The sequence below is a fragment of the Schistocerca americana genome, chromosome 3 (genome assembly GCF_021461395.2).
Source record: "Schistocerca americana isolate TAMUIC-IGC-003095 chromosome 3, iqSchAmer2.1, whole genome shotgun sequence".
NCBI lineage: Eukaryota > Metazoa > Arthropoda > Insecta > Orthoptera > Acrididae > Schistocerca > Schistocerca americana.
This window is the reverse complement of record NC_060121.1, coordinates 470,478,799-470,505,411: the sequence shown is the minus strand read 5'-3', so window position 1 is coordinate 470,505,411 and position 26,613 is coordinate 470,478,799. Positions and strand designations below refer to the sequence as shown.

Here is a 26,613-nt window from a genome sequence, read left to right as displayed (position 1 = left end):
CGAAGTCGCCAAATGCTCTCAGTATTACTGGATGAATATGCCCTGTGTAATTTGTGCGTTGTTGTTTACTCTGCAAGGCATACAGCCTACACAGTTGTTAAGTTTCGTACTAGATTGTGATAAACATGTAACACAAGGCGAGTAGATTAAGACAGGATTTTAAATTCAATCAATTATTGTATAAGACATTGAGGATCAAGTGTTCGTTGCCCGGGAAGCCGTTAAATAGGCAACCTGCACCTGCAACGGTACTGTGCATTGTTTTAGCAGTAGATATTATGTGGCTCGTAGCTGTAGTAACGTCCCTGTACGAATAAACAACCCAATATTTTGTTGTCAATATGGAAGAGAGGAGATCACTGTACAATGTGATTAAAGAGAATTTAGCGGCAGCTGGAAGAGTAAGTACAGATATTTGAAGATAGTAAACTTTTAGAGCCCGTGGAACGAAAGTGTCGGCCTATACTGCTATCTGAAGCGTATATATAACGATACCTACTAAGAGCAAACATTTGCGAGACTGCTACGTTGCGAATCAACCAACGACTAAACTGACAGCTATTCTTCATGTAAGTTTTCTTGCAGATGGCCATACACACGAGAAAATTTCAGCAATCTATTCAGTATTTTATGTTGTTTTAACATATTAAACATTACTTTCCGATCTCATTAATGGAGAATATATTTATAATAAATACGGACGTAACATTCGAAAAATATGGTACCCATTTGATTTAGCTTGATCTGTATTTATAAAAATTAAATGCATATGGTGAAAAGATAGTAATGTTTCAAGCCTATGATTTTTATTTTTGCTCGAATAAATTACCTATAACATACTGGAGCTCTTCGTATTAAAACTTCGCCCACGATATGTTGGCCTCACCAACTCTCTTTTTTTTCTCCTGTTAATTGCAGGTCAGTATCTTACAGTGCTATTGAATTTTAGCGCGTCTTACTACAGAATGGTGCTTTTTCTTTTTCCCCACTCTGTGGAATTCAGACTTCCAACCTCAGTTTGAACTTGTATTCTCATATTATGTATTTTTCGTAACAAGAAAATGACTAGGCCTAAAAATAATTAATACTAATACAAAAGCAATATTCCGTTATCAGAACATTAGTACTCTTCGAACATTATTGCATTACAAACGTAGGCGCCACATCTCAAAATATTATAATGGTCGCTAGGGAAAGTTTTACTTTAATTTTTTAACAAATCTACTATTACAGAATAACAATTTTTTTAAATTTACCAGAGCACACTTAAAAAATGTATTTTATAACGTGTCAAAGTTCATTAACCACCACATTGTTCCCTGTTAGCAATATTTCAATGTAAAATTACGTCTTATTTTTAGAACCGGTACTCGGAAAACGGGTGCGAAGTGCGTGGCCGATGGTACGCCCCCATGTACGAGTTACAAGGGTTTTTTCCCCCTGTTCGTTCACCCATAGAGCGCTGCGAGAATGATTGTTTAAACGCTAACGTGTGTGCTTTAAACTCTAATCTTGACAACCCGATCTGTATGGGAGTGACTTGAAGGGCGTTGTAGTATATTCCTAGAGTCATTATTTACAGCCGTTTCTTTGTAGGCAGGACTTCTGGTAATAATTTTACGTCAGCCGTCAAGAGCCCGTCAGTTCAGTATTTTTCTGTAGTTCTTGTGACACGCCCCTAGGGTTCAAACAAATCTGACACCATTGGTGCTGCCCTTCACGGCATCCGTTCAGTATCGCGTATTAGGCCTATTTGGTACGGGTTGCACACACTTTAGCATTAGTGTAGGATGGGTTGCACAAGTGATTTGTAAATAATCTCCATTGTAGACTGATTGCATTACCCCAGTATTCTACCAAGCTGCATGCCAGCTGCATACCAGGTATTTGTATGAGTTGAATGATGCCAACTGTGACTCAGTGGTATTATATTAATAGGAAACTACTTTTTTTTTCGTTTGATGAAGTGCACAATTTTACGTTTCTGAACACCTAAAGTAAGATACCAATCTCTGCACCACTTTGAAATCTTATCAAGATCTGACCAAATAGGCCTATAACTGCAACTTCTTTCAGATTGTATTTCACTATAGGTAACGGTGTCATCTGCAAAGGGTCTGAGGTTACCAGTATTATTAATATTGACTGCAAGATCATTAATATTCAACATGAACAGTAATGGTCCCGGCACACTTCATTGGGGCACACCCAAAATTACTTCTACATATGTTGATGACTCTCCATCCGAGATAAATTGCTGCATCCTCTCTACCAAAATATCCTCAATCCAGTCACAAATTTCACTTGATGATCGATATGATCATACTTTTGAGAGTAACCGTAGGTGTGCTACTGAGCCATGCTTTTCGGAAATCAAGAAATACTGCATTTACGTGAATGTTTTGATCCAAAGCTTTCAGTATGTCATATGAGAAAAGTGCGAATTGCACATCACATGTTTTCAGAATATATACTGGTTGGAAGAAATAATTAATGATCTTAGTAGTAATCTGACATAATAATAATGTCTCAATTAGCTGTTAATGCTAATAGTGTTTCATTAAGATCTATGCACAAATGATTTTAGTATTGTTATTTTTTCATGTTTATAGATGCATATAAAATGCCAACCAAGACAACTGATGTGAGAGCTAAGATGTTCACAAAAACCATCCACTGTTTCGCCAAATTAAAACATAACTGTCTAGATTCTGTATTGTATTGTAACTTATGCATTACTGTGACAAAACTACTGTAGGGGAGAGTGGCGAGACTTGATCAGTGGGGAGACTTGTTCCTCCCATTATTTTGCCCATTTTTGGAAATTAAATTTTTTTTGTTGGCATTAGTGTTTCTTGCCATCCACTTTCCATTGTTGTAATTTGCATCTGTGAGTTTAACTGTTGTTGCTGTCCAGTAAGAGGGAAAGAAAGATTTTCCACCGAATTAACTTTTATTTTGGTAAGTGAATCCAATTATTTTTACATACTAATTCTGTAAGAAATAATGCTGGTAACTGTTTCCTATAAAATTTCATACTTTAAGGCATAAAGTATAACTGAAAATAAATGCTAATTGTAGGTTAGGGAGCATTCAGAAGCAATTTTGTTCACTTGTGTCTTATGGGGAGACTTGATCCTCAAGAACTTGGTGAGACTTGTCCCTGTTCAAATGTTTCCCAAAGATTTAATTGTTTTCCTGGTATCACATTATTGTAAGACATAAAACACCCAACAAATGATAATATATAGACATTTTATTGTAATATAATGCATTGAATTATACAATATGGATGAAAATGGAACTTAGGTCTAATAAATTAAAACAAAGTATAGTAATTTTGCTTTATATTGCAGAACTATGGGTCTTACATATAAAAGGAAAGAGGGAGTCAAAGCTAGGAAAAAAAATTGACTCTAGAAGTATGGAACTTGCAGTAATGGCGTGCCTTGGGGGAAAAAGTTTCCGAGGAGCATCAAAGGAACTCTCTCTTCGTACACCAGAAGGAACCAGTATAAGCAGAGGAAGCAGCTTTAATAAACACAATGTTAGACAGTCTTTTGATAATCTTCGCCAGATTATCACTAGGGAAGTTCTTGGACCAGAATCTATTTGGAACATAGACGAAACAGGTCTTACTACAGCCCACAAACCAGAAAAAATATTGGCTGTAAGAGGAGAGAAACAGGTAGGAAAACTGACTTCTGCCGAGAGAGGTGAACTTGTGACAGCATGTTGTGCAATAAATGCTATAGGAGGCCACATCCCACCTTTCATGATCTTTCCGTGTGTGAACTGGCAGGATAGGATGCTGCATGGAGCTCCTCCTGGAACCAGTGGTTCCACTCATTCCAGCGGTTGGATGACAGCTGATAATTTTGTTTTGTTTTTAAAACATTTTCATAAATATGTAAAATGCAGTGCTCAACACAAAACACTTATCATCATGGACAATCATGATAGTCATATTAGTTTGGTATCCTTACATTTTGCAAAAGAAAATGGAATTACTCTTTTGACAATCCCTCCCCATACATCCCATAAAATGCAGCCCCTTGATAGGTCAATGTATGGTCCACTGAAGGCATATTACAATTCTGCTGCAGGAGACTAGATGACAGCGCATTCAGGGAAAACTATCTCTATCTATGATATCTCCGAGATTTTTGGTATAGCTTTCCCTAAAGCTTTTACACCCAGCAATGTGATTAGTGGTTTTTGGGTTTCAGGCATATGGCCATTTAACTCTGATATATTTACAGATGATGAATTTTTGTCTACATATACAACAGGCCACTTACAATCCATGGAAGTCTGTGATTCTCCAAAAGAGTTTGTTTCAGTATCAACACCTTCATCTTTCGGAATTAGACCTAGCCCTATTGGATACAGATCCTTTGAAGATATCAGACCACACCCTAAGGCAGCAGCTCACACTACAACTAGACGAGGAAGGAAATGAGCATGTACAACAATCCTAACAAACACTCCGGTAAAAAATAAACTTGAGGAAGAACTCAGAGCAAGAAGTGCACGAAGACTGAAACCTGTGGGAAGACCTAAGAGGCTGAACTTTGAAAACAAGAAACAAACGTATAAGCCGAAAGTAGAAACTTCTGAAAGTGAAGAACTGTCTCCATGTGAGTTTGATAATGACTTGGAGAGTTTGAGTAACAGTGATTCTGATGAAATTTTGAATGATGAACCTGGCACTGGAAAATGGATCATTGCTACCTTCCAAACAAAGAAATCTGAAAAACATTATGTGGGAGAGATTGTCAGTGTTCCTGACGAATAGAATTTCACCATAAAATGTGTGAGGAAGATAGAGGGCCAACAGTTCAAGTGGCCAGAAACTGAAGACATATGTGACATTGAAAGGAACCAAATTGTACGAGTCATTCCATCTCCAGCATTTTCTTCAAAGAATGACAGAGTTACCAGTTTCATTTTAACAGTGTCAAATTTGAGGGCTTTAATATTCAATAATTTGTATGTTTGTCTATAATTTCATCATGTTAAATACTTCAAATAGAGGCAGCCGTTATTGACTTTCTCAAGAAGTATACTTGTTTTTTCTTTGTATGAATGTGCTTTATCTCATATATGATCTTGGATACACTAAACATGCTAATTCTGATTTTTTGACAGTAATTTCAACTATTTAAAATATATATTTGAAAATTTAGTTACTTTTTTATGATCTCATAACATGTTTTGTAGGCTACAGATCGCACTTCAAGCAATGCCTCTAGAGATCATGAATGAATTTATTTTCTAAAGTTATTATGTGAATTTCTTTTGTTAGTAAACCTCAGTTCCTCTTATAAATATTATAAACAAAATAAAATTTGGTTTGAATAATGAATAAATTGTTTCATTTACCACAACGAAGTGGCGGATCAAGTCTCCCCGTAAAAGGGATCAAGTTCACACATATGGTGAGACTTGATCCATTCTGCATGGCTTTAGTTTTTAATTTCTTATCATGATAGTAAATGGCAAAGGATTGAATTAAAAATAGGGACAGAAAGAGTTAAAAACTGACTATTTATTACACATTTTATTTCTTTTCTGATGTTTATACCTACCGCTTTAAAAAATAAAATGTAAAAAAGGAATCAAGTCTCACCACTCTCCCCTACATGATTTCATTTTATGTCCATAAATAAAACTATTATGCAGCTGAAGAGATCTCACTTATATGGATAGTGTCTACAGGTATGAGTAAGGCAGTTAAGGTTTAATACCATACAAGAATGGGAGACAGTAAACTGTTGAGTCATAGTTGAATAAAGATGCCTTGAGAAATGTCAAGGTATAACCTATTTGCTGTCATATAACAGCACCAAGTGGAAATGATCATACCAGGCTGTGGACCACAGAGACAACCATTTGAAATTGAGCTAAGGATACAAACTAGTCTGGTGTATTGTAGTAGTTACTTACCATAAAGCAATTTATTTTTTCTGGGATCGATATACACAGTATCATACCATACAGCATTTGTCTGACTAAATAAAATTTATTTTATTTTTATTTATTCATTTATCCATCTGTAGACAGTAAATGTTGAATGGATGTTGTCCAGCTGTACATATAAATTGTATATGAAATCTTTACAATAAAATGGAAAATACAAAAATATAAGTAAAATAACACACAGAAAATAATACAGTTTAAAAAAATAACACCATAACAAAACTTTTATGTTCCTTGCCTTGCCCTGAACCATGGACCTCACCATAGGTTGGAAGGCTTGCATGCCTCAGCAATATAGATAGCCATACTGTTGGTGCAACCACAACAGAGGGGTCTCTGTTGGGACAGCAGATAAATGTATGGTTCCTGAAGAGAGCAACAGCTTACAACAGAACTGGATGATTGACTGTTTTGGTCTTTCAACACCAACTAAAATTACCTTGCCATGCCGGTACTGCAAAAGACTGAAAGCCAGGGGAAACTACAACTGTAATTTTTCCCAAGGTCATGCAGGTCTACTGTAAGGTAAATGATGACGGCACTCTCTTGGGTAAAATATTCCGAATATAAAATAGTCCCCCATTTGGATATCCCGTGGGGGGGGGGGGGGGGGGCTGCTCAGGAGGGTGTCGTTATCAGTTTAAATAAAATTGGCTTTCTAGAGATTGGAGCGTGGAGTGTTTGATCTCGTAACTGGGCAATTTAAATAGGGAAATGGATAGGTTAAAGTTAGATATAGTGGGAGTAAGTGAAGTTTGGTGGCAGGGAAAAAAAGACTTCTGGTTATAGGAATTCAGGATTAAAAATACCAACTCAGATTGAGGTAACGCAGGACTAGGTTTAATAATGAATAAGAAAGTAGCAGTACAGATAAAGCTACAATGAATAGCATACTGAATGCAATATTGTAGCCAAGTTAGATATGAAGCCCACACCCACCACAGTAGTATAAGTTTATATGCCAACTAGCTCCACAGATGATGAAGAGATTGAAGAAATGTATGACAAGATAAAAGATATTATTCAGATAGTTAAGGGAGATAAAAATGTAATAGTGATGTGGAACTGGAATTCAATGGTAGGAAAAGGAAGAGAAGAAAAAATAGTAACTGAATATGGACTGCGGGAAAAGAATGAAAGAGGAAGCCACCTGGTATAGTTTTACATAGAGCGTAATTTATTGCTAATACTTGGTATAAGAATTGTGAAAGAATGTTGTACACATGGAAGAGAGCTGGAGACAGATGAAGGTTTCAGATTACGTAATGGAGAGATAGAGATTTCAGAACCGGATTTTAAATTTAAGACATTTCCAGGGACAGATGTGGACTCAGCACACTTTGCTGGTTGTGAACTGTAGGTTACAACTGAATAAACGCCATAAAGCTAGGAAATTAAGGATATGGGACCTGGAAGAGTTGAAAGAACCAGAGGTTGTTGAGAGTTTCAGGCAGAAAATAACGCAATGCTTGCCTAGAACAGGTGAAAGGAACACAGTAGAAGATGAGTGAGTAGCTGTAAGAGATAAAATAGTGAAGACAGGACGAAATAGGCAAAAAGACAAGGCCTAATAGAAATCTTTTGATAATGCTGGAGATATTTTATTTAATTGATGAAAGGAGAAAACACAAAAATGCAGTAAATGATGCTGGCAAATGGGAATACAGATGTCTAAAAAATGAGATTGACAGGAAGTGCAAATGTAAAGACTTGGAAGAATATATCACAAGGGTAAATATAGATACCGCCTACAGCAATATTAGAGAGATCTTTGGAGAAAAGAGAAGCAGCTGTATGGATATCAAGAGCTCAGATGCAAAACCAATCCTAAGCAAAGAAGGGAAAGCTGAAAGGTGAATGGAGTATACAGAGGATCTACACAAGGAAGATGTACTTGCGGGCAGTGTCATAGAAATGGAAGAGGACATGGAGGAAAATGAAGGAAGGGAGATTTGGTTTAACATCCCATCAACATCGAGGTCATTATAGTCGGAGCTAAAGCTTGGATTGTATCAAAGTTGGGGAATGAAATTGGCCGTGCCCTTTTCAAAGGTACCATCCCGGCATTTGCATGGAGTGATTCAGGGAAATCACGGAAAATCTTAATGTAGATGGCCAGAGGCAGGTTTGAACTGTTGTCCTTCCGAATGCCAAGTCCAGTGTGCTAACGACTGCGCCACCTCACAGAGGAAGATGAGATGGAAGATACAATACTGAGAGAAGAATTTGATAGAGCATTGAAAGATCCAAATCAAAATGAGGCCCCAGCAGTAGAAGTAGTAGATGACATTCCATCAGAACTACTGACAGCCTTGGGAGAGCCAGCCATGACAGAGTTCTTCCATCTGGTGTGCAAGGTGTATGAGACAGCTGAAATACCATCAGAATTCAGGAAGGATATAATAATTCCAACTCCAGAGAAAACTGGTGCTGACAGGTGTGAATTTTACCGAACTATCAGTTTAATAATTTGTAGCTGCAAAATACTAAAATGAATTTTTACAGAATAATGGAAAAACTGGTAAAGCCAACCTTGGGGAAGATCAGTTTGGATTCCAGAGAAATGTAGAAACATGCGAGGCAATACTGACCCTACAACTTCTTTTTGAAGATGGTTAAGAAAAGGTTTTGTAGACTTAGAGAAAGCTTTTGACAATGTTGGCTAGAAGACTTTCTTTGAAATTCTGAAGGTAGCAGGGGTAAGATACAGGGAGCAAAAGGCTATTTACAACTTGTACAGAAACCAGACAACAGTTATAAGAGTTGAGGAACATGAAAGAGAAGCAGCAGTTTAGAAGGGAGTGAGGCAGCATTGTAGGCTATACTGCCATGTTATTCAGTCTGTTCATTGAGCAGGCAGTAAAGGAAACCAAAGCAAAATTTGGAGTAGGAATTGTAGTCCAGGGAGAATAAATAAGAACTTTGAGGTTTGCCAATGACATTGTAATTCTTTCACAGACAGCAAAGGACATGGAAGAGCAGTTGAACAGAAGGTGCAGGGACTTGAAAGGAGGATATAGAAAGCAGAACAAGGATAATGGAATGAAGTTGAATGAAACTAGGTGATGCTGAAGGGATTAGATCAGGAAACAAAACACTTAAAGTTGTAGATGAGTTTTGCTATTTGGGCAGCAGAATAACTGATGATGGTTGAAGTAGAGAGGATATAAAATGTGGTCTGGCAATGGGCAGAGAAGTTTGTTAACATCAAAAATAGATTGAAGTGTCAGGAAGTCTTTTCTGAAATTATTTGTATGGAGTGGAGCCATGTATGGAAGTGAAACAAGGATGATAAACAGTTTAGACAAGTAGAGAATAGAAGCTTTTGGATTGTGGTACTTCAGAAGAATGCTGAAGATTAGATGGGTAGGTCACATAACTAATGAGGAGGTACTGAATAGAATTGGGGGGAAGGCAGATGGGAGGGAAGAAATTTGTGGCACAACCTGACTAGAAGAAAGGACTGGTTGATCGATACATTCTGAGACATCAGTGGATCACCAATTTAATACTGGGGGGAAGTGTGAGGGGTAAAAATTGTAGAGGGAGACCAAGAGATGAATACAGAAGGCAGATTCAAAAGGATGTAGGTTGCAGTAGTTATTCAGTGGTGAGGAGGGTAGCATTGGATAGGTAGCATGAGGAGCTGCATTAAACCAATCTTCGGACTGAAGACAACAACTACTACTTTATGTGCATATGAACCTATGATCTAGGGGTAGTGTCATTCACTAGTTATTAAAATGTCAATGATCCAGGGTTTGAACCCAACCACTGCTAAATTTTGAACAAAAATCATCAGCAATGGTGACGAAGGCTTCCGGTATAAGAAGTTACCCTCACTCTGCCAGCAGCCCCTTAGGGTAAAAACTTCAGCTAAAAGAGAGTAGAGTTAACGATGTTTAATGGCATGAGGTGGCAGAAGGTGATGGAAACCGCTGCATTAAAGACAAATAACTTTTATCAAAAGGACATTTGAGCTGCAATCGAAAAACTGTCATGATGATGTCTCCATTCTGGATTAGTCCCATTTTCAGATCTCTGGGAGGGGACTGCCAAGGGGGAGGTGACTATGAGAAAAAGATGATTATTCCATCTTTTTCTCATAGTGACTATGAGAAAAAGATGATTATTCCATCTTTTTCTCATGGTTACCTCCCTCTTGGCCCAAAGGAAAAAGGGATAACATTCTTCAAGTTGGAGCAAGGAATGTCAGAAGGTTGAACGTAGTGCAGAAGCTAGAAAATCTGAAAATGGAAATGCAGATGCTAAATCTAGATATATTGGAGGTTGGTGAAGTTCAAATAGAAAGAAGATGATGATTTATGGTCAGACAGATACGAGGGTGGTTCCATACGTACATAACCCAACAAAGAAAACACAAAAATTTTGGAGAAAAATGTAATTATTTTTCAGCATGATATCATTTCAGTTCTATACACAATTCCCAGTGATATTCAATGAGTTCGGTACCCTTTTTGTAATGAGAACTGTCTAACTCTTCAAAATAGCCATTAACTGCCAACACCACATCTTCATTTGTTGAAAATCTTTGACCACCAAGCCATTTTTTCAAGTTTGGGAACAGAAAATAATCCCTCTACAATCTGGTGAATAAGGTGCATGAGGTAGCAGTTCAAACTTCATGAATTCATTAATTTTAGTCATTGCAGTAACAGACTTGTGAGCTGGTGCATTGTCCTGAAGAAACAACACCTTCTGCTTGGCCAAATGTGACCGTCTTTATTTGATTTCTTCCTCCAAACATTGCAATAAGTTCACATAATACTCACCGTAGATAGTTTTTCCTTTTTTGAGGTAGTCAATGAAAATTATCCCATGTGCATCCCAAAAAATCAACACCATGACCTTGCCTGCAGATGAAATGGTCTTCACCTTCTTTGGAGTCGGTTCTCTAATTTGTGTCCATTGGTTTGATTATTCTTTTGTCTCGGTAGTGAAGTGGTTGACCCATGTTTCATCCATTGTTATGAAATGGCACAAAAATCAGCTTTGTTGCTGCAAAACTTCACTAAACACTCAGTTTAAATGTCTTCATGACACTGTGTTTGCTCGAATGTGAGCAAAAGCAGCACAAACCTTGCGCACAGTTTTCTCATGTCCAAATTTTCAGATAATATGTGATGTCTGCTAGCTTGCACACTTTTAGTCGATAATCATCTGGTACCACTTTGCAGATCTTCTTCACCATTTCTGGAGTTGTCACCTCATTTGGTTGACCAGTCCAGTGCTCAGCTTGGCAGCTCATACAGCCTTGTTTAAACTCAGCTACGCATTATTTTACTGTTGTTAGTGAAGGAGCAGACTCTCCCAAAGTAGGATCTAGCTCAACTTTACTATTAGTTGTGCTGATGCCTTTCAAAACATAATATTGTATTGTATAATGATGACCAATTTCCTCCATTTTCACAAGTTCACTCACAATGTTCACTATTGATGACTGCCAAACAAAAAGTAAACAATGTGACGTTTTCAAACTTGAAACACATGCTTCATAGATCATATACTTTCTAATCCAGAGATATTTTTCAACAGTGACTGCCATCCCTCGGTCAGGCCGGGTACTTATGATACCACACTCATATAGTGTATTGTCAACAGCAGCAGAAAATGGCATAATGGGAGTCGTGTTTTTATATATATATATATATATAAAAAAATAGGAAAGTAGGGTAGAGAGTGAACCACTGTGAACAGTTCAGTGACAGGGAACAACCCTATCACTGAACTGTTCACAGGTTCAACTGCAAACCGTGTCAGTAACAGTAGTTCAGGTATAAATGCTGATGGCACAAGCAGAAGATGAAGAGATAGGGAAAATGAATGAGGTTATGGAACAGGTAATTTACTATGTAAAGGGAGATGAAAATATAATAATTATGAAAGATTGGACCCTGGTTACAGAGGAAGCAATAGAAGAAACAGTTATGGGAGAATACAGGCTAGGCAGTAGGAACAAGAGAGGAGAAAGACTAATTGAGCTGTGCAGTGAATTTCAGATGCTAATAGCAAATACTCTGCTCAAGAATCACAAGAGGAGGAGGTATATGTGGAGAAGACTTGTAGACACAGGAAAATTCCAGCTGGATTACATCACGGCCAAACAGAGATGGCAAAATGTGGATACTGCAATAGCAAATATCACAGTAGGTGGTTCAGTTGAAGAGGAGTGAATATCTCTAGAAAGGGCAATCACAGATGTTGGACAGTCAGACATAGTTAAAAGAAATGTAACTCCAAAGAAACTTTGCTTAGTAGAAGAAATACTTCAGTTGATTGACAAAAGCAGAAGTACTGGGCAATTTCCACCAATGAAAACCAATTATTGAAGCTGATATTTCAATGTGTATTGTAGATCTATTTAGGAAAGCATACTATTGCATGAGAGGGCTTACTGTATGAATTCCTTGCACCCATCAAACATTTTACTTTTATGCCATACCTGGCCAGTTTGATGGGTATAAGTGGGTCTGATTTCTCTCTCTTCTTTTGTGTTATTGAATATACAATCTGCAAAGCCTGATGAACACTTTACACATCTTTTCTGACATAGTAGCCCAGAAAATTGGATGATCAGCTGCACCAGTAGAAGAAGGATAAGAAAAGTCCTTGGACAATTTGAAAATTCTTGATAATATAAGGAGACCAAAAAGCGCAGACCTTTCTTCTTTTGAGGTGTTCTTACATGAAACGCCGTCTAGGTGCTCTAATTTTTGCCATTTTGGAATTAGTCCACCCCACAATGCCATCTATTATACTGTCAGAGAAATAGATATGTGAAATATCTCTAAGGCCGAGATTTTGTAAATGTTGAGCATCTCACTTGTCCACAATAGATTACAGCATGTTCTATATCTTCACTGGATTGTTGATAACACATCTTCTCACCACCCGGTTGGTGATCATCACCTGACAAAGCTGCAGGACTTAGCTCTTCTAGTTCTGCTTCCAATACCCCAGATGAAGAATTGTGATTAGAGTCTTGCAAGTCATCTACATCTGGGACAAATGAGGCTTCAGAATCCATGTCTATATTGGTATCAGATTAATCAGATATGGAGGGAACATGACCCATAATGTTTTTTCATTCAAGAAGGCACTATCCCTGGCACCCTACTAATTGTTCACCTGAAATGCCAGCAAAGCAATTCATTACTACTTTTTATGAGATGGAATATCATAAAATGTAATTACTGCACCTACAAATGGGATATTTATGACTATATACATCACTGGGAACAGACATCTATGAAACAACATTACACAAATAGGAATATCCACCTGGGAAGCAGGTGTATTTGCATATGTTTTGGTGTATATTCATCTGTGAGGCAGGCTAGGTTCCAATAAACCAGAATTCACTGTGCCACACAAGTAGGGGCAGACACAGAAACACTCAGTTCACAACAACACATCAACGACTGAGACTCTCTTGGTCTTTGAGAGAACTACAGGAAATTGCAGTGCTCCAGTGTCCACAAATCACAACTGCACCCGCCTGTGAAGCGCGTGGTCTGTGGTAATAATTAAATGTCAAGGGGACCAGGGGTCCCCACTCGACTATCTCCAAATCTTATTAAATTTTGTGTGAAGGTTCTACATGTCTTTGATGGTTATAACCAAATTTCAGTCCAGTATCTTCAGGCCATAATTTTTCCCCAGGGCATGCAGCTTTACTGTATGTATAAATGATGATGGCGTCCTCTTGGGTAAAATATTCCAGAGGTAAAATAGTGCCCCATTCAGATCTCCGGGCGGGGACTACTCAAGAGGACATCATTATCAGGAGAAAGAAAACTGGCGTTATACAGATCGGAGTGTGGAATGACAGATCCCTTAATCAGGCAGGTAGATTAGAAAATTTAAAAAGGGAAATGGATAGGTTGAAGTTAGATATAGTGGGAATTAGTGAAGTTCGGTGGCAGGAGGAACAAGACTTTTGGTCAGGTGAATACAGGGTTGTAAATACAAAATCAAATAGGGGTAATGCAGGACCAGGTTTAATAATGAATAAAAAATAGGAGTTCGGGTAAGCTACTAGAAACAACATAGTGAACCCATTATTGTGGCCAAGATAGACACGAAGCCCACGCCTACGACAGAACTACAAGTCTATATGCCAACTAGCTCCGCAGATGATGAAGAAATTAAAGAAATGTATGATGAGATAAAAGAAATTTTTCAGATACTGAAGGGAGACGAAAATTTAATAGTCATGGGTGACTGGAATTCGATAGTAGGAAAAGGAAGACAAGGAAACGTAGTAGGTGAATATGGATTGGGGGTAAGAAATGAAAGAGGAAGTCGCCTGGTAGAATTTTGCGCAGAGCACAACTTAATCATAGCTAACAATTGGTTCAAGAATCATAAAAGAAGGTTGTATACATGGAAGAAGCCTGGAGATACTGACAGGTTTCAGATAGATTATATAATGGTAAGACAGAGATTAGGAACCAGGTTTTAAATTGTAAGACATTTCCAGAGGCAGATGTGGACTCTGACCACAATCTATTGGTTATGAACTGTAGATTAAAACTGAAGAAACTGCAAAAAGGTGGGAATTTAAGGAGATGGGACCTGGATAAACTGACTAAACCAGAGGTTGTACAGAATTTCAGGGATAGCATAAGGAAACAATTGACAAGAATGGGGAAAAGAAATACAGTAGAAGAAGACTGGGTAGCTTTGATGGATGAAGTAGTGAAGGCAGCAGAGGATCAAGTAGGTAAAAAGACAAGAGCTAGTAGAAATCCTTGGGTGACAGAATAAATACTGAATTTAATTGATGAAAGGAGAAAATATAAAAATGCAGTAAATGAAGCAGGCAAAAAGGAATACAAACGTCTCAAAAATGAGATTGACAGGAAGTGCAAAATGGCTAAGCAGGCATGGCTAGAGGACAAATGTAAGGACGTAGAGGCTTATCTCACTAGGAGTAAGATAGATACTGCCTACAGGAAAATTAAAGAGACCTTTGGAGAAAAGAGAACCACTTGTATGAATATCAAGAACTCAGATGGAAACCCAGTTCTAAGCAAAAAAGGGAAAGCAGAAAGGTGGAAGGAGTATATGGAGGGACTATACAAGGGTGATGTACTTGAGGGCAATGTTACAGAAAGTGAAGAGGATGTAGATGAAGATGAAATGGGAGATATGATACTGCGTGAAGAATTTGATAGAGCACTGAAAGACCTCGAAACAAAGCCCCGGTAGTAGACAACATTCCATTAGAACTACTGACAGCCTTGGGAGAGCCAGTCCTGACAAAACTCTACCATCTGGTGAGCAAAATGTATGAGACAGGCGAAATACCCTGAGACTTCAAGAAGAATATAATAATTCCAATCCCAAAGAAAGCAGGCGTTGACAGAGGTGAAAATTACCGAACTATCAGTTTAATAAGTCACGGCTGCAAAATACTAACCAAAATTCTTTACAGACGAATGGAAAAACTGGTAGAAGCCGACCTTGGGGAAGAACAGTTTGGATTCTGTAGAAATATGGGAACACATGAGGCAATACTGACCCTATGACTTATCTTAAAAGCTAGATTAAGAAAAGGCAAACCTACGTTTCTATCATTTGTAGACTTAGAGAAAGCTTTTGACAATGTTGACTAGAATACTCTCTTTCAAATCCTGAAGCTGGCAGGGGTAAAATACAGGGAGTGAAAGGCTAATTACAATTTGTACAGAAACCAGATGGCAGTTATAAGAGCCGAGGGACATGAAAGGGAAGCAGTGATTGGGAAGGGAGTGAGACATTGAGCAAGCAGTAAAGGAAACAAAAGAAAAATTTGGAGTAGGTGTTAAAATCCATGGAGAAGAAATAAAAACTTGAAGGTTCACCGATGACATTGTAATTCTGTCAGAGACAGCAAAGGACTTGGAAGAGCAGTTGAACGGAATGGACATTGTCTTGAAAGGAGGATATAAGATGAACATCAACAAAACCAAAATGAGGATAATGGAATGTAGTCGAATTAAGTCAGGAGATGCTGAGGGAATTAGATTAGGAAATGAGACACTTAAAGTAGTAAAGGAGTTTTGCTATTTGGGGAGCAAAATAACTGATGATGGTCGAAGTAGAGAGGATATAAAATGTAGACTGGCAATGGCAAGGAAAGCGTTTCTGAAGACAAGAAATCTGCTAACATCGAGTATAGATTTAAGTGTCAGGAAGTTGTTTCTGAAAATATTTGTATGGAGTGTAGCCATGTATGGAAGTGAAACATGGATGATAACTAGTTTGGAAAAGAAGAGAATAGAAGCTTTCAAAACGTGGTTCTACAGAAGAATGCTAAAGTTTAGATGGGTAGATGACATAATTAATGAGGAGGTATTGAATAGAATTGGGGAGAAGAGGAGTTTGTGGCACAACTTGACTAGAAGAAGGGATCGGTTGGTAGGACATGTTCTGAGGTATCAAGGGATCACCAATTTAGTACTGGAGGGCAGCGTGGAGGGTAAAAATCGTAGAGGGAGACCAAGAGATGAATACACTAAGCAGATTCAGAAGGATGTAGGTTGCGGTAGGTACTGGGAGATGATGAAGCTTGCACAGGATAGAGTAGCATGGAGAGCTGCATTGAACCAGTCTCAGGACTGAAGACCACAAAAACAACATCTTCAGGGGTTGACTTTTTAGGGGCTTTTAAGAGAGGCTACTCACCTTCGCATCATGTACGAAGGTGCAGTTGTGCCAAGTTTGTTAGGTTTTTTAAAAGTTCTAGCACACATTTCGTCATTTGCTTAACATACATTGCAACTTTTTATTCTGAATCACACCATGGCAAAAATTTTGGTTTTAGCCACATCTGAATGTACACTCCTGGAAATTGAAATAAGAACACCGTGAATTCATTGTCCCAGGAAGGGGAAACTTTATTGACACATTCCTGGGGTCAGATACATCACATGATTACACTGACAGAACCACAGGCACATAGACACAGGCAACAGAGCATGCACAATGTCGGCACTAGTACAGTGTATATCCACCTTTCGCAGCAATGCAGGCTGCTATTCTCCCATGGAGACGATCGTAGAGATGCTGGATGTAGTCCTGTGGAACGGCTTGCCATGCCATTTCCACCTGGCGCCTCAGTTGGACCAGCGTTCGTGCTGGACGTGCAGACCGCATGAGACGACGCTTCATCCAGTCCCAAACATGCTCAATGGGGGACAGATCCGGAGATCTTGCTGGCCAGGGTAGTTGACTTACACCTTCTAGAGCACGTTGGGTGGCACGGGATACATGCGGACGTGCATTGTCCTGTTGGAACAGCAAGTTCCCTTGCCGGTCTAGGAATGGTAGAACGATGGGTTCGATGACGGTTTGGATGTACCGTGCACTATTCAGTGTCCCCTCGACGATCACCAGTCGTGTACGGCCAGTGTAGGAGACCGCTCCCCACACCATGATGCCGGGTGTTGGCCCTGTGTGCCTCGGTCGTATGCAGTCCTGATTGTGGCGCTCACCTGCACGGCGCCAAACACGCATACGACCATCATTGGCACAAAGGCAGAAGCGACTCTCATCGCTGAAGACGACACGTCTCCATTCGTCCCTCCATTCACACCTGTCGCGACACCACTGGAGGCGGGCTGCACGATGTTGGGGCGTGAGCGGAAGACGGCCTAACGGTGTGCGGGACCGTAGCCCAGCTTCATGGAGACGGTTGCGAATGGTCCTCGCCGATACCCCAGGAGCAACAGTGTCCCTAATTTGCTGGGAAGTGGCGGTGCGGTCCCCTACGGCACTGCGTAGGATCCTACGGTCTTGGCGTGCATCCGTGCGTCGCTGCGGTCCGGTCCCAGGTCGACGGGCACGTGCACCTTCCGCCGACCACTGGCGACAACATCGATGTACTGTGGAGACCTCACACCCCACGTGTTGAGCAATTCGGCGGTACGTCCACCCGGCCTCCCGCATGGCCACTATACGCCCTCGCTCAAAGTCCGTCAACTGCACATACGGTTCACGTCCATGCTGTCGCGGCATGCTACCAGTGTTAAAGACTGCGATGGAGCTCCGTATGCCACGGCAAACTGGCTGACACTGACGGCGGCGGTGCACAAATGCTGCGCAGCTAGCGCCATTCGACGGCCAACACCGCGGTTCCTGGTGTGTCCGCTGTGCCGTGCGTGTGATCATTGCTTGTACAGCCCTCTCGCAGTGTCCGGAGCAAGTATGGTGGGTCTGACACACCGGTGTCAATGTGTTCTTTTTTCCATTTCCAGGAGTGTAGATACAAGCCTCCAAAGTTAAAAAATTCGTATTGCTATTCTGAGAGCCAAGATTTGACTGACCACTGCTTCTTTTCATATGAACCAATCACACCAAAACTTCAGAGGGTTATTTCTACCTATGATCTCTATATATGGATCAAATTTAACTAACATTGGATGCCTAAAAGAAAAGATATGCATCTGCAAAGTTGGCCAAAATCTTCTATATGTAAATTTTAGGGTATTTTTGGTGGACAATATCTCAGTTGTGTCTTGTTCAATCCTCTTTTTCTTGCCACAGCTTGAAAGAGCATGCTTTAAGCTTTCTGAGCTATATTGTTTAATTTCTGGATCTAGCATATTGATGGGTAAGAATACATTTCAAAAGTTATTATTTTAGTACTTCAAAAAGATTGAAAAGTGAAATATTTTGCTCATTAAGTCCCCCATTTAATTTTTTTGGAGTATATACATCAGTTTGAAACATTAATTTAACATATGCCACAAACGAATTATAATACACAACACAGCAAATTTGCAAAAAAAAAAAAAAAAAAAAAAAAAAAAAAAAAAAAAAAAAAGTAAATAAATAAATAACTTCGACCTATTAGACATTGGTCGCTGCTGTTAAAAAGCCCTCTTGGTTACGTGTCTTTCTTTACCAAATGGGTTGCAGCAAGCCTTCTGTGGGGGGGGAGTGAAATTTTGACATCAACAAGGAATTATGGTATGGACAAATTTAGGCATCATCAGTAAAATCAAGCCAAGACCTATGTCATAGAAGCTCCTTGTCCATTGGTGACATTTCCTTAACTGATTGTAGTTGACTTTTGTCATAATAGGCTGGTGATAACTAATGACAATCAGCTCCTTCTGATCCACCAAAAGCAGCTGGGTGAAGGGGTCCCTTGGTTCATTTCATACAATAGTTTATTAGTCTATAACAAGCAATTTTGAAAGCTTATGAATATCCAGGTTTGAAGCATAGAAGATTCAGTCTTGTTTGCACATAAAATATACAAATTAGGCCATCGAAACATATTGTTTTAGTGCTTACCTTCAGCTACTACAATGATTATTGATTATTCAAACACTCAGTACTCAACACTATGACTGTACAGTGTCAACACCAAAGATTACCCCTCACAGGATACTGACACAGTGAATATTGCCAATAATGAAAACGACTGAAAGTGGTATGTCAGCAAAGTATCACTGCTGTGAGGATAGGGCCTTAAAAAAACTATTGCACTTTATAATGCTGATGTAAACTGAGGAACAATGCATAAATACACCACCATGCATTGTAGGGTTCAAACATTCTAAACAACATAACATTCCATTATGATCATCTAGATTTTCTGATCTTAAGAGCATTTACTGAAATTTTATTATATTTATATTCTATGCTACAAAATAATGTAAAAACACTTGTTAGCACAGTTACATACCCTAAACTGCAGGTAAATCTTGTACTATTAAAAGACACTACAATTACACATTTTTATTTACAACTTCAAGTTGTACTAAGTATTTACTGACAACCCATTTTCCCTACTTTTTGATAGGTATTCTTACTCATCAATATAGAAGGTCCAAAAATTAAACGATATAGCTTTGAAAGGTTAAAGCATGCTCTTTCCAACTTTTGTAAGGAAAAGAGGATTGAACAAGACACAGTTGAGATATTTCCCCTCAAAAATACCCTAAAATTTTCATCTAGAAGATTTTGGCAAACATTGCGGATGCATATTGTTGTGACTCGCCGATCTTTCAAAGTGCCGCCGCACATTTACGCGCATCCTCTACATGTGGCGCTGTCTGCCAGCCATGGAGCAGCAGTGCCACCTAAGTGGCCAGCCAGCCAGCGGCCGCTAGACTTGGACTCAGTGCTGATTTGACTGTTACAGTGTACACACGTCTTACTTTGTTTACTTGATCTGTGACTTACATGTATTGTGTCGTCCTTGAAATATATTTGTTCAACTTGACGTTATAATGTGTATCTTTTTTTCTAGGCATCCAATGTTAGTTAAATTTGATTAATATGTAGATATTTAGGTATGAATAACCCTCTGAAGTTTTGGTGTAATTGGTTCATATGAAAAGTAGCAGCAGTTCTGGGGGCTTGTATCTATGTTTAGGTGTGGCTAAATCCCACATTTTTGACATGGTGAGATTCAGAATAAAAAGTTGTCATGTATGTTAAAGCAAATGACCAAATGTGTGCTAGAACTTTTAAAGAAGCCTAACAAACTTGGCACAACTGCACCTTCGTACATGATGCGAAGGTGAGTAGCCTCTCTTTAAAGCCCCTAAAAATTCAACCCCTGATGGTACTGGACTGAAATTTGGTTATAACCATCCAAGACCATATAGAACCTTCACACCAAATTTCATTAGATTTGGAGATGGTCGAGTGGGGACACTTCTTAATATTGGTTCCTTTGAAGTGGAATGACCCATAAACTACCTATGTGTATATTAGCTGCACTGCCCCACACGGATATACAATAGGAAATGTGCAGGATAAATTAGACCATAACACATTTTTAGTAAAGTGTCTTGATCAATAGTTTGTGACATTTTTCGCATGTGAAATATATTTTTGCTAATTTTTTGAGAAATTTTATTAATATGAGCCTCCCATGTCATGAAACTGTCCACCATCAATTCCAGGAACTTGCTGCAATTTACTTCCGAAATACATGAGTCCCTGAACTTGATATCGTTTGCTTTGACTGCCCTGTTTGCTTGTATTCTCAGGAAAGTTGTTTTGCTTCCATTTATAGAAAAGTTGCATCTTCAAAATATTTGTATGCCTCATCCATCTCTAAACATATCCATGTTTTAAGGTGACGTAGAGATATATAATCATGAAACATAATCACTGTTTTATTTATGGCTTCTGGTGTGTCATTTACATAGAGAATAAATAGTGATGGTACCAATACTGACCCTTGTGGTACACGTGTTTTACCTCTATGAATGTTGAAAGCAAATTTTTGAATCTGTTGCCCTTTTTATGTTTTATCGCTACATATTGTTGTCCATTTTTAATAATATTGTTTGCTCTGCCTCTTATGCCATGTGTTGTTGTTGTGGACTTCAGTCCTGAGACTGGTTTGATGCAGCTCTCCATGCTACTCTATCCTGTGCAAGCTTCTTCATCTCCCAATACGTACTGCAGCCTACATCCTTCTGAATCTGTTTAGTGTATTCATCTCTTGGTCTTCCTCTACGATTTTTACCCTCCACGCTGCCTTCCAATACTAAATTGGTGATCCCTTTATGCCTCAGAACATGTCCTACCAACCGATCCCTTCTTCTTGTCAAGTTGTGCCACAAACTCCTCTTCTCCCCAATCCTATTCAATACTTCCTCATTAGTTACGTGATCTACCCATCTAATCTTCAGCATTCTTCTGTAGCACCACATTTCAAAGGCTTCTATTCTCTTCTTGTCCAAACTAGTTATTGTCCATGTTCCACTTCCATACATGGCTACACTCCATACAAATATTTTCAGAAACGACTTCCTGACATTTAAATCTATACTCGATGTTAACAAATTTCCCTTCTTCAGAAACGCTTTCCTTGCCATTGCCAGTCTACATTTTATATCCTCTCTACTTCAACCATCATCAGTTACTTTGCTCCCCAAATAGCAAAACTCATTTACTACTTTAAGTGCCTCATTTCCTAATCTAATTCCCTCAGCATCGCCCAACTTAATTCGACTACATTCCATTATCCTCGTTTCACTTTTGTTGATGTTTATCTTATATCCTCCCTTCAAGACACTGTCCATTCCGTTTAACTGCTCTTCCAAGTCCTTTGCTGTCTCTGACAGAATTACAATGTCATTGGCGAATCTTAAAGTTTTTATTTCTTCTCCGTGGATTTTAATACCTACTCCGAATTTTTCTTTTGTTTCCTTTACTGCTTGCTCAATATACACATTGAATAACATCGGGGACAGGCTACAACCCACTCTCACTCCCTTCCCAACCACTGCTTCCCTTTCATGTCTCTCGACTCTTGTAACTGCCATCTGGTTTCTGTACAAATTGTAAATAGCCTTTCGCTCCCTGCATTTTACCCCTGCCACCTTCGGAATTTGAAAGAGATTATTCCAGTCAACATTGTCAAAAGCTTTCTCCAAGTCTACAAATGCTAGAAACGTAGGTTTGCCTTTTCTTAATCTAGCTTCTAAGATAAGTCGTAGGGTCAGTATTGCCTCACGTGTTCCCATATTGGTTTAATTTTTCTATGGTGGCATGACATACATGACAACTTTATTCTGAATCACACCATGTAAAAATTCAGTGGCATACACAATCAAACACCTTTGATAGGCCTAGGAATAGACTACAGAGTTGTTTCTGTTTGGAGTCAATGGAAAACCAACTCAAAATTCCCACATGAGTGAAAACTATTAACTTTCTCAAACATAAAATATGGAACTGTTGCATCACCTTTCTAGTTACCTGACCTGTCACTCTTAACTTCGTCTTATTCTGAAGATTAAGGAGCACAATAGTGGGACATCTGCTACAACATTCAGGAAGGAGCACTAGAAGAGGGAAACAGTAGAATCAGACTAATATTATAAAATATAAAACAGAATATAGAAAATGTTGGGTGTAATAGTTACAGAGAGAGGAAAAGATTTTCATAACACAGAGAAAGATGGAGGATAACATTCAATAAGCTGAAATTTTCATTCATTAATTCACATATCGTGTACTGCGAATCGTATCATAAAAATGACTCTTCAGGAATGTGGAACACATGAAGTTATACATTAATAAGCAAAAGAAGCCACAGCAGGCTCGTAAGTTGTGGCTAGCACTCACTCTGATATTTATGGAAATCATGTCAAAATTACTTTGTGTATAAATATCTAAAAACAAAGATGATTTGACTTACCAAATGAAAGTGCTGGCAGGTCGACAGACACACAAACAACCACAAACATACACACAAAATTCAAGCTTTCGCAACAAACTGTTGCCTCATCAGGAAAGAGGGAAGGAGAGGGGAAGACGAAAGGAAGTGGGTTTTAAGGGAGAGGGTAAGGAGTCATTCCAATCCCGGGAGCGGAAAGACTTACCTTAGGGGGAAAAAAGGACAGGTATACACTCGCACACACGCACATATCCATCCACACATACAGACACAAGCAGACATATTTAAATATGTCTGCTTGTGTCTGTATGTGTGGATGGATATGTGCGTGTGTGCGAGTGTATACCTGTCCTTTTTCCCCCTAAGGTAAGTCTTTCCGCTCCCGGGATTGGAATGACTCCTTACCCTCTCCCTTAAAACCCACTTCCTTTCGTCTTCCCCTCTCCTTCCCTCTTTCCTGATGAGGCAACAGTTTGTTGCGAAAGCTAGAATTTTGTGTGTATGTTTGTGTTTGTTTGTGTGTCTATCGACCTGCCAGCGCTTTCGTTCGGTAAGTCACCTCATCTTTGTTTTTATATATAATTTTTCCCACGTGGAATGTTTCCCTCTATTATATTGACATCTTTGTTTTTAGATATTTATTTCCTACGTGGAATGTTTCCCTCTATTAGAACCTTACTTTGTGTATATTATGATAAAAACAGCTACGTTTAAAAAAAAAAAATCCACTGGTACTCTTATGCAACTTAACTGCTGTTTTAGAAATATTTCAAACAAAGCATGTATGTAACAACACTCTACTATCAGTTGACTGGTAAAGTCAAGATCTGTTTCACATATTAAACATTAGAGTTATGCAGAATTTACATCCTGGAGTCCAAGTACTCTGATAAATTATAAAAGGAGTATCTAAGGAGAGGTATTATTGTACTTTCTTTTGTATGTCTGGGGATTTTAAATATCCTGCCTGATGTCTGTTGGTCACTGCTTATATAATTTTGCACCAGAATAAAAAATTCCATTCGAAATCCTAGACAGCAAACCATAATCTATATGGACCTTTTTGTTACTTCTAGTATTGTGGTTGTCATTTTTATATTCAACCATAAACTCATTCTTGTTGTTAACTCCAAATACCATTATGGAGTGTCTGGCACATAAGTCTAAGAATCCCTTGGCTCCAGAGAGGCTTCTACATTCTTGTTGTTAACTCCAAATACCATTATGAAGTGTTTGGTGTATAACTCTAAGAATCCCTTGATTCCAGAGAGGCTTCTGCAACATGTTCAGTTGTTTTATTTTTACACAATTTAGTAGAAAAAATGATTTGTTGACTTTAGCAGCATTGCCCCAGAAGATTATGTAACAGGACAGAATTGAACGAAAGTGTGTAAAGTATGCCAGCAATACTTTCTCAAGATCAAAATAGTGAGAAATATTTCTGAGTGCAAAACTGTTGGTTGTGAAACAGCTATAAGTCTGTTCCATTAAACTAAAAAGTGTTAAAAGTGACAAGTATGTTATTTGGAGAGAATCTGGACCCATTTATCCTGCAACATAAAGATAGATTTAAAATTTTTTTACCTCTCAATGATTTAACAGTTCCATCACCCATCACTTGCATGTGGTGGAACAATATTGGCGTTAGTAGATAATAAAAAAGCAGCAGCATTTACTGTCATTATACTGATATTTTTGTTGTTATTGTGTGGTTACCTAGATTGGAAGGGGTGTTAAACACTCAGTTCCAGATTCTATTTGACTGTATTATTTTATACCCAGTATCACAAGACACTGTTTTATTTCTTTATTCATTTATTTCTTCTTTGCTGATGGGCTCCAAGTGATAATTTTCACCTTAGAGCATAGGGTGTATGAGTGGCGGCAACTTGAAATTAGCGGAGATTGAGGCCTGGCGGATTCGCATGAATGGACACAGGCAGACAGTGTTTGTTGGTAATGAGGATCACCCTGTGGCTAAACATGCCTTGGTGCACAGCCAGCACATCTTGGCACAGTGTTACACCGTCCGGGTTATCTGGATACTTCCCACCAACACCAACCTATCCGAACTCCGGAGATGGGAACTTGCCCTTCAGTATATCCTCTCTTCTCGTTATCTGCCAGGCCTCAATCTCCGCTAATTTCAAGTTGCCGCCACTCATACCTCACCTGTCTTTCAACAACTTCTTTGCCTCTACACTTCCGCCTCGACTGACATCTCTGCCTAAACTCTTTGTATTTAAATATGTCTGCTTGTGTCTGTATGTGTGGATGAATATGTGTGTGTGTGCAAGTGTATACCTGTCCTTTTTTCCCCCTAAGGTAAGTCTTTCCACTCCCGGGATTGGAATGACTCCTTACCCTCTCCCTTAAAACTCACATCCTTTCGTCTTTCCCTCTCCTTCCCTCTTTCCTGATGAGGCAACCGTTGGTTGCGAAAGCTAGAATTTTGTGTGTATGTTTGTGTTTGTTTGTGTGTCTATCGACCTGCCAGCACTTTCGTTCGGTAAGTCACCTCATCTTTGTTTTTATACATATTTTTTCCCACGTGGAATGTTTCCCTCTCTCTCTCTCTCTCTCTCTCTCTCTCTCTCTCTCTCTCTCTCTCTCTCTCTCTATATATATATATATATATATATATATATATATATATATATATATATATATATATATATATAAAACAAAGATGAGGTGACTTACCGAACAAAAGCGCTGGCAGGTCGATAGACACACAAACAAACACAAACATACACACAAAATTCAAGCTTTCGCAACAAACTGTTGCCTCATCAGGAAAGAGGGAAGGAGAGGGGAAGACGAAAGGAAGTGGGTTTTAAGGGAGAGGGTAAGGAGTCATTCCAATCCCGGGAGCGGAAAGACTTACCTTAGGGGGAAAAAAGGACAGGTATACACTAGCACACACGCACATATCCATCCACACATACAGACACAAGCAGACATATTTAAAGACAAAGAGTTTGGGCAGAGATGTCAGTCGAGGCAGAAGTGTAGAGGCAAAGAAGTTGTTGAAAGACAGGTGAGGTATGAGTGGCGGCAACTTGAAATTAGCGGAGGTTGAGGCCTGGCGGATGACGAGAAGAGAGGATATACTGAAGGGCAAATTCCCATCTCCGGAGTTCGGATAGGTTGGTGTTGGTGGGAAGTATCCAGATAACCCGGACGGTGTAACACTGTGCCAAGATGTGCTGGCTGTGCACCAAGGCATGTTTAGCCACAGGGTGATCCTCATTACCAACAAACACTGTCTGCCTGTGTCCATTCATGCGAATGGACAGTTTGTTGCTGGTCATTCCCACATAGAATGCATCACAGTGTAGGCAGGTCAGTTGGTAAATCACGTGGGTGCTTTCACACGTGGCTCTGCCTTTGATTGTGTACACCTTCCGGGTTACAGGACTGGAGTAGGTGGTGGTGGGAGGGTGCATGGGACAGGTTTTGCATCGGGG

At 39.1% G+C, this 26,613-nt stretch overlaps 1 protein-coding gene across 3 annotated transcripts in view; it reads left to right on the top strand.

The window, feature by feature from the left end:
• Positions 1-275: 275 nt before the first annotated feature.
• The window catches only part of LOC124607316 (testis-expressed protein 47-like), a 225,219-nt gene continuing 198,881 nt past the window's right edge, over positions 276-26,613 (top strand). For all 3 annotated transcript variants that reach the window (XM_047139614.1, XM_047139615.1, XM_047139616.1), the window contains exon 1: positions 276-401. In XM_047139614.1, coding sequence (XP_046995570.1) covers positions 342-401 — 60 coding nt within the window. In that variant the 5' untranslated portion in view covers positions 276-341. The remainder of the gene's footprint in view (positions 402-26,613) is intronic.